The sequence below is a fragment of the Chionomys nivalis genome, chromosome 2 (genome assembly GCF_950005125.1).
Source record: "Chionomys nivalis chromosome 2, mChiNiv1.1, whole genome shotgun sequence".
NCBI lineage: Eukaryota > Metazoa > Chordata > Mammalia > Rodentia > Cricetidae > Chionomys > Chionomys nivalis.
The window spans coordinates 86,151,009-86,163,501 of NC_080087.1; the positions used below are offsets into that span (position 1 = coordinate 86,151,009).

Below are 12,493 nucleotides of genomic sequence, written 5' to 3' on the forward strand. Positions count from 1 at the left end.
GCAAATATCTGATAGCAGGATGGTCTTAGGTGGCCCCTATGAGAAGGTTGTTTGATCCTCAAAGGGGTTGTCTTCCCCAGGTAGAGAACCAGTGGTCTAGATTCTAGAGAAAGCCTACCTGCCTGCCTGCCTGCCTGCCTGCCTGCCTGCCTGCCTGCCTACCTATCTTGTGTGGCGTGAAAACAGAAGGATTATTTGGGAAGTGGAAGAGGACCAGTGAGGGGAGGAGGGAGAGACGGGGAAGGATAATAGAGCATGTGATCCAAGGTACATGAGGTCATCCATGAAAACAGCACAGTAAAGCACAGTTTTGTGCTGTAAATATACATTATTAATTTCTTTTGAAAGACCATGAAGAAGAAGAGGGGTAGTAGTTGGAGAGGAGAGGAGCGTTGAGGGCTAGGGCTAGGGTTTCAGGGTAGAAGTGATCATGTCATCTGTCCAGTGGAGACCAAGCAGAAACCCCCTTCCCTCTGGGCAGGCCACAGCTATTTTGGGGTGAAAGCACCAGATAAAGAAGCAGGTTTTGGGACTCTAGCCAGATACACTGCACTGTGAGGAGCCCACCTATCTCTGCTTAGTGTTTTGTGACTGGCCCACTTGACATTTTGCACTTACAACTGAAGGGAGGAGAGAATTTAACTCCTGTTTACACCATAGGGAAAGGATGCAGGACAACAGAGGAAGAGAAAGTATCCAGACGGGGAAGTCCTTAGTGAGGGTGTAGACTGGCAGCTATATAAGCCATCTTGCTCTTAATCTTTTAAGGCAGAGGTCAAAGGGCAGAGCTGTTTTAGGGTTCTGGAGTACTCTGCAGGAGCAACATAATCATTATTGTCATTGATCAGCTCTGTTGATCACCGTGACTGCTGTTCTGTGTTTTTGATTTCTCTGCTGGAAGGAGAACCAAGGTGCTCTGAACCACACCCCCAGCTTTGACTGCTGTCCTTATCGAGGCAGGGACTGCTCTTAACAGTAGGACAGGTGCTTCACTCTGCGCGTTTAAATGATTCCTCCCACCGTGTCCCATGGTGAACCCCATTTACAGACCAGAAGGTCAAGACTGAGAGGTAAAAGACCTCATCCATAGCCCCACAGCTGGGGTGTGGCAGCATTGGGATGACCCTAAGACTTCTAGATTCCAGAGGCTGTCCCTTCCAGCTCTATACTTGGCCTGTCAGAAGTGAAAGGCTCACTTACAAGAGGCTTGCTTGTGTGGAAGTGACCCAGGCTTCTAAGCCTGTGATGATTCCTGAAACTGGGAACGAACCCCACCAAAATGAGCAAACTGCTGCCATTGAGCCCTGTGGGCTGGAAGCATCTTCTGATGTGGGCAGCACTCTGGCCTAGTCCGTCATGGAAGGTAACAGGAAACTCCTTAGGCAGGTATTCCAAGGCCAGTTCTATGGTGCTTAGGCTATCTAGCCTTGGCCATCCTCGGCCATCTTTATATACCAGACAGCTAGCTACAGGTGCATACTTGCTCTGAAAGAGGGTAGGAGTGGCCCCAGGTCATAGCTGATCCCTTGATGTCTCAGAAAGTAAATGTAGGTATCAGAGAATGTAGCTAGGTTAGTAGAGCCTGGCATTCAGGAAGCCCTGAGTTCGGTGCCTATAACCATATTAATGAAGCATGGTGGTGCATGCCAGTAGGTAGAGGCAGGAGGATCAGAAGAGCAAGATCGTTTTCAGCTATATAATGAATTCAAGGCCTGGGCTACATGAGACCTTGTCTCAAAAAACCAGACCTACACAACAATAACAAAAATCCGCAGATGCTTGCAATGACAGACTGGGTCCCCTCCTCCTCAAAGAAGAACCAGAACTTAATTACTGGGAAGTTGTCACTCAGAAAACCCCCGGGAGGGGCTCCACAGCATTGCTGTGTACATTGGGTATAGAAGCTACTGTCGCCTAACTAGCTGGGAGCTGGCAGGGTGGAGGGTGATTTTTGCACTTGCTTTATGGCACTGGGCAGATGTTCGAAGGTCTCAGGGTCAGTTACTCAGCTGTAGGCAGGCAGGGTGTAAGAGAAACAGCCACAGCTGCCTGTGGGTAGATGCTGCCTGCTCCTCAGCCTTGGTGTGGGAGGCTTCAGTAGAGGGGTCTATGATGGGACCACAATTGCTGCCTTGCTCTGAGCGGCTGCTACCTAGTCTGATTGTTCAAGAATAGAATAGTCTGCCATCCATATTGTTTGTGCTATTTTCATTTTGAAAGTAGATTAAACAAAATCTAAGGGCATTTCAGGCCGTTGGTGTGCACTAGTGTTTTGGGAAACTGCCATGAATAATGGTTTGTTTTTAAGAGTTTCAGTGCTGGGAGGGCAGAGCCCTGCACACTGGGCCACAGGGGCTTTCTCAGCAACACAATTGAAGCGTGTCTAATTTCTTTGTTCAGAGTGACTCACTGCTTTGGTCGGAGTCCTGGTTAGGAACCTGTGTAAGGTTGCCTTGGGAATCTTCTGGATTGTCCCCAGGGCAGGATCTGGGCTCACAGGGCTCTGATAAATTCTTCGGGTGCCTGTCTACCTAGTCTAGGCTGCCTGGGAGATGGATGCTGGCCATGACCTGCTGTAAGGCAGGGGCATTTAACAGCCCCTCTAGGGAGAGCGGATGAGTCCCCTGTGGCATGCACTCCTGGAAGTGAGGCCTGGGGTTGTTAGAGCTGTGCTGTCTAGTCCTGGGGCTACGTTTGGAGCCAGTGACACAAAACCGCATCTTGTTCCCTTAATTTTTGAGGCATGGTCTCCAATCGGCGTGCTGATGAGTGTAGCGCTAATGGGTCCGCGGGGAAGGCAGATGGAGCTGCTGGGCTGGGAGAAGTTCTGCAGCCATAGAGGTAACCAGGGCCCACTCAAGCAACTGTGATCAATAAAAGATGTTCGTCTGCCAGGACTCCGACGCCTGGCCTGCTCTCTATGTCCAGCCTCTGTGCATCTGAGCGTCAGGCTGGTGTGAGGGGGCTTTTTCCTCCATTGTTCCTAACCAGCATGTCCAGAGAGTCATTGCGGAAAAGAAAACCATCAGCCTGCACATTCGTTATCCAGCTCCTCTCTCCCAAGGACAATAGCAGATACAATCCCCAAGTGCCTCCGCGCTCTGAGTCTGCTGCTGTAATTGACGGCATCGTTGTGTGCTGATGAATTAGACCCTTCATGTCAACAAAACAACACACTCAGGGCCTGACACACTGGGCTCTGTTGGTTTTAATGAACCTTCTCCCCTCCAGGAGGGGCAGGCAGGAGGAAGGGACTTTGCAAGCCTCCATTTGTGCAACACAGAGGCCAAGGGACTCAGTCATTCTCTAAGTGGTTACTGAGTAGGGGAGGTAGAGGCTGTACCCGGGGAACCACTGTCTCCTGCCCAGATGACCAGACCATGGTTGGCCCTCTTAACTGGGTCACTTGATTTCTAATTTTTTGTTATTTATTTATTTATTTATTTATTTATTTATTTATTTATTTATTTATTTATTAGTATTACATCTCTATCCTTTTGTCCTTACCTTCATTTTAAGGTAGGATCCCATGGAGTCTATGCTGACCTTGAATTTACACTCCTCCTACCTCTCTGTCCAAGTTCTGGGGAAAGAGCCACATATTATTATGCCTGCTCATTTGTTTATTTGTTTGTTTTTTAAAATAAACTTCTTTTTTATGAGATAGGGTCTTATTACATATTTCAAACTAACTTCAAAGTCATGATCCTCCTGCCTCAGCTTCCCAGATGCTGGAATTATAGATGTGAGCCACCACACTGTATCAGGAGAAATCTTTCAAATAACATAAATATATGTATATGTATATATATATATATATACATATATATACACACACGTGTGTGTTCTTATATATGTGTGTGTTCTTATATGTGTGTGTGTGTATGTATGTATTACATATAAACTATATATGCCAGGATGGTCACACAGTATTTATAATAATTCATTATTAGAAATAATTTACATGTCCAGCAGAGGGAGAGATTAAGTAAATGATGCTGAGTCCATTAAGAATTTCCTATAGACACATGGTAAAATCTAGGCTTTGCTCTTTCTAAAGAGAGAAAGAATGTGTGTGAGTGAGTGTATGCGTGTGCACGCGTGGGCCTGCCTGTGGAGGCCAGAAGAGGGTGTTGATTCCCCAGGAGCTGGAATTCTAGGGGTTTTAGGAACCAACTTGGATCTCCTAGAAGAACATTCAGAGCTCTTAGTCATTGTGGCATCCCTTCTGTCCTGGCTTTGCTACTTATTAACTGTGAATTTAGGCAAATCCTGTAGCCCTCACACAGGCATTTTCATCTCTGAGTCCTGGACGTTGTGTAGCAGCGTTTTTACGGGTGGTGAAATGAGGTGACGTGTTAAGATGACTGACACGGGCCGTAATCAAAGACTTATTGGACGTTTACCATCCCCAGTGGTAGTGACTGCTAAAAATTGCATGTTTGAAGAATATTTAATGACAGGAAATAAGCGAAGCATATAATTTCATATGATCCAAATGTCATTACAGTTCTCTGTTTCTATGCACAGAGCTGAACTGTCTCTGGGGATGGCAGGTGCATCTTCTCTTTCATGGCTTTCAATATGTTCCAGCTTTTCTCTGGGAGCCTTTTAGTATTGAAAAGTGCGTATACTTATGTCAAAACTCATCAACGTATCCACCTTAAATACGTGCAGTGTAGAGTGTTTCTGCAATAGTGCAGCCAGTCCGTTCCAGCAGCCCACCTTCCTCTTCTGTGTTGAGGGTGTCAGAGAACTTACGGTGGGGGTGAGGAGCATGACTTGTGTACAGCCGGCAGAGGACCGGATTGCTCCCAGCAAGGTGGTCAGCGCTCTGGGTTGCAGGTTTCCTAGCTGGTGAATGATGAGTGCTTTGGCGGGAGGATGGATGACAGTCAGCTGAGGGTGGGTAGAGAAGGGGGTGACTGAACCTGCTTGCAGGGCTGGGGTGGGATGTGATGGAGTGCCAAGATGGTGGAAGATGGCCCAGCCGTCAGTGAAGATGAACAGAGATGAGGGCAAGTGAGCCCTTGTCCTCTCACTCACGGTACTGGAGAGGAAGCGTTCAGCATGCAGGGCAGAGACCCGAGTGGGTGGGTGTGAAAGCTAGAGTGGAGTTGAGGAACACTTAACTCCCTTCGGGTTAGTCCAGGAGATCGGGGGGGAGGCAGGCAGGGAGGGAGGCATCTGCCCCGAGGACGAGAGGCTGCTGGGGCTGGTATCTAATGGGATGGGTCTTTCCGGAGGGCAGGGAAGCTGCACACAGGTACTGGCCTTGAGAGTGGGCAGCTCCAGCTGTTGGAGCCAGGGATCTGTGTGGTGCCTGGAGGCAGGTCGCGTGATGAGGAGTGTGCCAGGTTTAGCTTTGCACCCTCTGTACTGTTCCATAGTGTGGGACTTTCCAGAGACCGTCTGCTTCTCTGAGCCTCAGTTTCCTTGTCTTAAGGTGGGGTGACTATGGTACCTGCTCCACAGATGAGTGCCGTCTCCGTTCCACTGTGTTGATGCTTGGATTGGTCCAGCATTGCTGTGGCAAGACACCGAGACAAACAGCTTGAAGAGGGAAGGGTTCTTTCAGCTCCGTGTCAGAGGGTTTCAGCCATGGGTGCAGTGTGATGGCGGGAGCACGTGGTGGCGAGTATTCCCAGCACAGCAGACCAGGAAGCGGAGGGAGGCAGGAATCAGGAGCCTTAGAAAATTCTTCAAATGCCACCTCGTGACCTGCTTCTGCCAGCCAGACACAACCTCCTAAAAGATTTGCAGCCTTCAAAGTAGTGCCACAAAGTAGCCACTTAAAACATGAATCTGAGACATTTCCAATTCAACCCCGAACACTGCTCTAAAGTGGGTTTTCTTTTGATTTTCAGATTGCCAGTGTCCTGACCTCACAGAAGCCCTCTGCCCTCCTCACATTGGTAAGTGACTGGTGTGCAGAAGCCATGCGTACTTGGCATCAAGGAGGTGTTTGTATGGAGCTAAAAGCCTGCCTCTGCTGCTTGGAGGATTGTACAATAGAACCTAGGCATAGAGGGAGGCTGAGGCAGGGCAATCAGAGTTAGAGGCTAGCCTGGGCTACATAAGACATGGTCTTAAGTAAACACAGAAGAGAAACTGAGAAATAGTCATCTGTGGTAAGTTAGGACACCGGTGTAGTCCTAATGGCTGCCGTGTCTAAGATGCTGTCCTCACATCTGCGTGTGCTGTGTCTGGTCTTGTGGCCACAGTGGGCAAGGCATTGCCAGCATTCCTGGGATTAAACAAGCCTGGGAGATGGAACCGTATCCAGCTTAAGCTCATGGCATTATTTATTGTCACTCTTTATTTGCACCCCGAATCCCCTATGATTATATAGTTTGAAAAGCACACTCTTGAACCTTAAGGAGAGCACAGCCTTGGGTGGGGCAGGTGTGTGGCGTGGGCTCCTGGTGTCCAAGCGGGGCTTGGGAGGTGCAGTTGTCCATTCGTCTACCTGGACGGTAGGACTCTCACACACAGAGCCCTTCTTGCTTCCAGAATGGCCCTTCTTTCCTTCGTCGACTGACTTATACAGTAATGCCAACCCCTCCATGTGTTCTCTTTGCTACATGCTTCTGTGGCTAAGCATGGAGCTAGCTGTCTTGATTGCGGTCAGAGCTGGCCCAGTGTGTTCCATCTGGGGTCTCAGTTGGTCAGAGACCAGCTTAAGATTCTTGAGAAAGCTGTGGCTGCTCAGAGTGTCTCCCTCTCTGGGGTGGCTTGCTTTTCTCTGAACCCCTTGTTTTATCTCAGTGTATGGCTGCGTTCCCATTGGATGTCTGTGTACAGTTAGGAAAAGGAGGCAGATGGAGGCCGAGGCCGTAGTTGTCCCTGCTTATCTATGGAGAGTTGGTTCCCAGACCCTCTGGAGATCCCAACAGTACAGGTGCAGGAGTCTCTTATTCCATTAACCTACGCATACCGTCCCATATCCAGTAAATCATTGCTAGGTTAAATATAACACCTAATGCAATGCTAAGTGCCTATCTTAGGGTTTCTGTTGCTGAGGTAAACACCATGACCTAAACGGGCAACTTGGGGAGGAAAGGGTTTATTCCATCTTAGAGCTTGTAGTCAGGCATCTTGGAAGACAGGGCAGGAACTCTAGCAGGACAGAGACCTGGAGTTGATGCGGAGGGTAAGAAGGAATGCTGCTTACTGGCTTATTCCCCATGGCTTGCTCAGCCTTCTTTCTTATACCGAATAGGAACACCTGCCCAGGGGTGGCACCGCCCACAATGGACTGGACCTTCCCACATCAATCATAATCAAGAAAAAGCCCTACAGGTTTGCCTGCAGGCCAATCTAATGGAGGCATTTTTATCAGCCATGGTTCCCTCCTCTCAGATCACTCTAGCTTGTGTCAATTGACATAAAGCTAGCCAGCACAGTGCCCTGTGTGTAATGTTACACTATCTTGTTTAGGGGACGATTACAAGAAAAATCGGCAGCTGTCGTTTTTTTTTTGGGGGGGGGTTCTTTTTTTCAAATATTTTTGTTGGGCTGGAGAGATGGCTCAGTGGTTAAGAGCACCAGCTGCTCTTCCAGAGGTCCTGAGTTCAATTCCCAGCAATCATATGGTGGCTCACAACCATCTGTAATGAGATCTGGCACCCTCTTCCAGCATGTGGGCATACACGGAGGCAGAATGTTGTATACATAATAAATAAATAAATCTTTAAAAAACAAACAAACAAACAAATATTTTTGTTCTATGATTGTTGACTTTGGTTAAGGTGTCTCAGGTTCTTGCTTGTCTTGCCCAGCTCCTGCCTGGGCCTGAGTGTCTGAGCAATGCAAGCAGTGTGCTCTGGCCATCCAGACCTGTCCCTTGTTGTGTACCCGGGATGCTGTAGATCGCAGTGTGAGCAGTGTGAGCAGTGTGCTCTGGCCCATCCAGACCTGTCCCTTGCTGTGTACCTGGGATGCTGTAGATCTATGGTGCCTCTGCTTCTTCTTCTTCTAATTTTCTTCTTTCTCTTTTGTTGGTTCCTGCTTTTGTTTTTGAGACAGAATGTCTGTAAAGCCCAAGCTAGCTTTGACTTGGTGATCAGCCCTCCTCAGCCTCCCTAGAGCTAGAACTACAAGCATGCACCGCTGTCGTTGGATTTCTGTGTTTCACACTGAACAAGGAAAGAAGTTCCATTTTGGCCCTGTGGCCCAGCTTAGAGTTATCCTGCTGTGGAGTCTCTGCCAGGGAAAAGCTTGAGGGGCAGGGCATGCTGGGCTGCGGTAGGCCTCCTTGTTCTCTTCTATTAGTCTGGCTGGAAGAGGCAGGCATCCCGAGGCAGGCCTTGGGAGTGCCCAGTGGTCCTTGTGTGACACACCTGTTCTCACACCCCCTTTTCTCCCTACAGCGTGGTGTCAACACAGACAGTGGCAGTGTCTGCAGAGAGGCCTCCTTCGATGGCATCAGCAAGTGAGTCTGACCTTTGTCAACTGATCTTTCCCAGACTGGCCACACGGGACATGAAATATGGGAGGGTGATAAAAATGGATTTGATCAAGTGTTTGGAGGAAATGTGTAGAGAAATAATTTGTGTAAAATCACTCCGTCTTTTGCCTTAAAAACACCCCTTCTTATTGGGCTCCATCTTGGAAGAGCCCTAGAGCCCTGGGCACTGTGTGACAAGAGTAGCTGTTTTCTTTGTTTTTTACATTGATCGATTGGTTGTGTGTGTATGTGGGGGGGTGAGTGTAGTGCCATGGTGTGTGTGTGGAGGTCAAAGGACAGCTTGTGGGGTCTGGTTCTTTCCTTCCATCTGTAGATCCTGGGAATTGAGCTGAGGATGACAGGCTTAGGCAAAGCAAGTTTACCCTTTAAGGCAATTGCCCACATCCACAGCCTTGTTTTGTTTTCTGTTTAGCCCAGGCAGGCCTAGAAGAGCTCTGTGCTGTGGCTCTGAGCTTTATAGTCTTTTTTTGTATCAACCCCATCCCCAGTCCTGGGCCAGCCCAGTTCTCAACAACTCCCAGTGTCTCCCACTGCCCTAATCCTTAACTCACTCCCCAGTTAGGCTCTGGGTTGAGCCCCTAATCCCTGTTTAGGAAGCGGGTCCCCTCTCTGGGCAGTCTCCTTGTCACCCCTCACCCATGCCCCCAGAGGGTGCTGCCTGCTGGCTGCACTTGTGCTACCAGGTCAGACTGAGTCCTCAGGTCTGGGCTGGAGTGGCCGGGCTGCTACTGTTATAGTTGGGCCCTTGAGGAAGCAAACAGCCCTCAGCCATGCTGTTGCACCTGAGCCACAGTGTCCCCAAGCACAGGTTCTCTGTAGCCACTTTGTCCTCTGTTGTCCTTTTGTGGACTGAGGTGGTCCCGGAAGAAGCTCCTTATGATTATGTATGAGTCTCAGCCACAGGAGGGAATCTGTGTATGTGTGATGGAGGGTGATTAGCAGGGATTATGAGCTCATGAATATGTATTGTTTCTCCCCTGATAAGAGCTGTGGGGCAGGGGCACTGGGTATCCAGTTTGCTTCTTCATGGCACAAACTGCTGAATCCTCTTGGGGATTTGCCCTAAGTGGCCTGGTAGTGACCAGCTTAGCTTGCTGAAATGCCCATTGCCTTGTCACTGGCTTCCCCTCCTAATGCCCCAGAGCTGCCAAGTGCCTGCGCCCCAACACCCTGCTCACTTTTCACAACCCACACCATCTGCAGCCTCTGCTCGGGTCTCAGCCATGTGGGAAGGGCCCTGTGCTGCATGCAGGTGGCTGATTCTCACTGACTGGCTCTCTGTCTTTGGCTACCACAATGTAATACAGCACTGCTTGGGTGGTGGAGACCAACGGAGACAGCTGGGGGCCAAAGCCTGCTCAGTAGCTCAAATCTGTTACCCCCATGAGCCTTGGTCTCCCCAACTGTGTGATAGCCAGGTGGACCCAGCATGGTCAGTGGCCTGATTCCCGTTTGACTGTAAGCTGCAGCGTCTGAACCCTGCCTGAGAGGATGCTGAGTTTCCCAGGCCAGGGTCTGCGGGATTATGTGACTGGTGATATCCTGGGGTGAAGCTGCTGTGGCAGATCACTGCTGTACTGGGAAGTTTCACCGAAAAAGGCAGGTGGGACACCACACGGCCATCACAGTCACTGGGGGCTTCACTGAGAGGATTCCCTGCTGCAAACTCCAACCTTGCTCTCCTCTCAGCAGATCCCAGCTTCTGCCCCTTGCTCTTCCCCTGAGTCTTTTTGGTCATTCTCAGAACCTCAGGGAGCTTGTGCCCTGTAAGTCTCTACTCCATGGACATCTTGAGGCTTGTCTGGTTTTGTTTTGAGACAAGATCTTGCTCTATAGCTTAGGCTGGCCTGTAGCTCACAAGTCTCCCATTATAGATGTGTACCGCCATGTCTAGCTTGGAGCTTTTCCTGAGAGCCAGGGGCTGCCTTACTTTTCCACAGTCTTCCCACTCATGGGATGCACCTATATGGTGAGGGGCTGCCTATAGTGTTCTTCGGGCCCCATAGCAGCTGAGCTGGGTGACTGCTTTCCATGCTGGGTATGGGCTGGCTTCTGCACCCATGTGATGAGCTGTTGGCCAGAGTCTGACCCATGATCTCTGCTTTAGCGTATCTGGCCTGTGTATGGTACCCATATTCCCTCCTCTCTCTGGTCCAAAGTAGGCTTTTCTCTTATACCCCTTTTCTATGGGCCTCGCCTCTCACTCTGTTGCCCTTTGTGTGATTTTCAGGTGCTCTATGCTGGGACAAGAGCCTTCATCACTGTCCTCTATTCTACATTTCATGAGCACTGACTTCGGGTCCTGGCATTGGCTTAAGTGCCCCCAGGTCCTCTCAGTTAAAAGTCATGTCTGTGTTCCTGGGCTCTGGGTGTAGCCCAGTCCCATGCCTCTTACCAGGTAGCTAACACCTTATTTCTGTCTCCAATTGGTCTCTGAGCCAGGCTAGGGAGAGACCTTGTCCTCAAGGGCCACCATGACTCAGGACGGCATTTACCTGCCTGCCGAGTGACCCAGCTGTTTGCTGGATAATAATAGCCCGTTCCCTAAGCAAGATGAGTCTTGTTGTTGTCCTAGTTTCCAGCGTGCGACTGCTCTGTCCCCTGTCACCTCTCACTGCCCGAATGAGATCCACAGTCCTGGTGCTTTTGATCTCTTGAAATGCCTCTTGAACCTATCTGACCTTTGGCCTAGACGTCTACTCAGGTTTAGCTCTCTCCATCTGTCCTGATGGCCTCCCAGGCTGCCGTTTCCCTTTGGCCTGCATGAAGGAGGGTAGCAGTAGTCTTAGTAATCTACCCTTCCCAGACCCTCCCAGCCAGGGAATTGGTTTGTGACTTTACTTCAGAGTGTGGCTTCATGGGGGTTACCTACCTGGGGTACTGTCCCATATGTGTAACCTCAGCTTCAGGCCTTAGGCCTCCTGAGGCCCACAGGAGAGTGTGCGCCTGGTCTGAGAGAGGTGGGGACAGTAGACTAGCAGAAGGAAGAGGGAGGTGGAAGTGAGGGAGGAGGTAGACATGTTGGAGGTCAAGGAGATCTTGCTAAAGCCACAGGTCACTGGGCTCATAAGAGGCTATGGCGTCTGATCATTTTGTGGTCTTTGTGTTGAGTGAGGGGTCTGCCCAGCCCATGGTGCCAGGCTTAGCCCTGTGGTCTTTGAGTTGAGTGAGGGGTCTGCCCAGCCTATGGGCCATGCTTGGGGGCCCTGCTGGATCAGAGACAAGTTCCAGGGAGTGTTTAGTAGAAGGCCTCTCCATCTGGTGGACAGGAGCAGGGTCAAGTACTCATTGCCAGGCTCTGCTGTGGGTACAAGGTCTGGTGTGTAGGCTGGAGCTGGGAGAGGTAGAGATGGGGACAGACCTGAGTGAAGAGGACTGGAGACCTCTTCTTGTGTTCTCCAGGCACAGGGTCCCTAGAGCAGTCAGCTCCTGCAACCCATGACTAAGTCAAATGGCATGGATCTTTGTTAGTGTCCGGGGAAGTAGATTTTAGGGCAGTTCCTGGGACTGGGAAACTGACCATGAAGGTTCTATGGAGCGGGCATGTGGCCTGAGCTGAGGGCCACCCATCCATCAGAGTCAAGACATGTAGTGGGGATGCTTCCCTGGTATGAGCCCATCCCCCTTCCAGACAGGCAGAACCTGTGCCCATGGGCTCTTCGTGGAGACAGCAAATTACCAGAGTTCACCATTCATGCCGTCATCTGAGAGAGAAATACGGTCCTTACGTCACATCAGCTGGCTACTGAGAAGAAGCATATTTCTTATCTTTTGGCATTTAGTTAAATTGCCTTGCATATTTGAAGACAATTGGTTACAAATTAATTCCATTTAAATAAGCAGTTAAATATGAAATGCTGAATTTGGGACTTGCTAATGCAAGGATATTAATATTCAATGATGTGAATTTTAAAACCCAGGAAGTTAGAGGGACATTATTAAAACTTGATGATTTACAGCAAAATGCCAATTTGTGGTTTGAGGACCATGACTTTTGGGTAACAGTTAACTTGCATATCAAGT

General features: G+C 49.6%; 1 protein-coding gene across 1 annotated transcript in view; it reads left to right on the plus strand.

The window, feature by feature from the left end:
* Pepd (peptidase D) overlaps positions 1-12,493 on the plus strand; it is a 135,407-nt gene that overhangs the window by 20,756 nt on the left and 102,158 nt on the right. The window contains exons 5-6 of the mRNA XM_057762671.1: positions 5,868-5,915; positions 8,373-8,434. Coding sequence (XP_057618654.1) covers positions 5,868-5,915; positions 8,373-8,434 — 110 coding nt within the window. The remainder of the gene's footprint in view (positions 1-5,867; positions 5,916-8,372; positions 8,435-12,493) is intronic.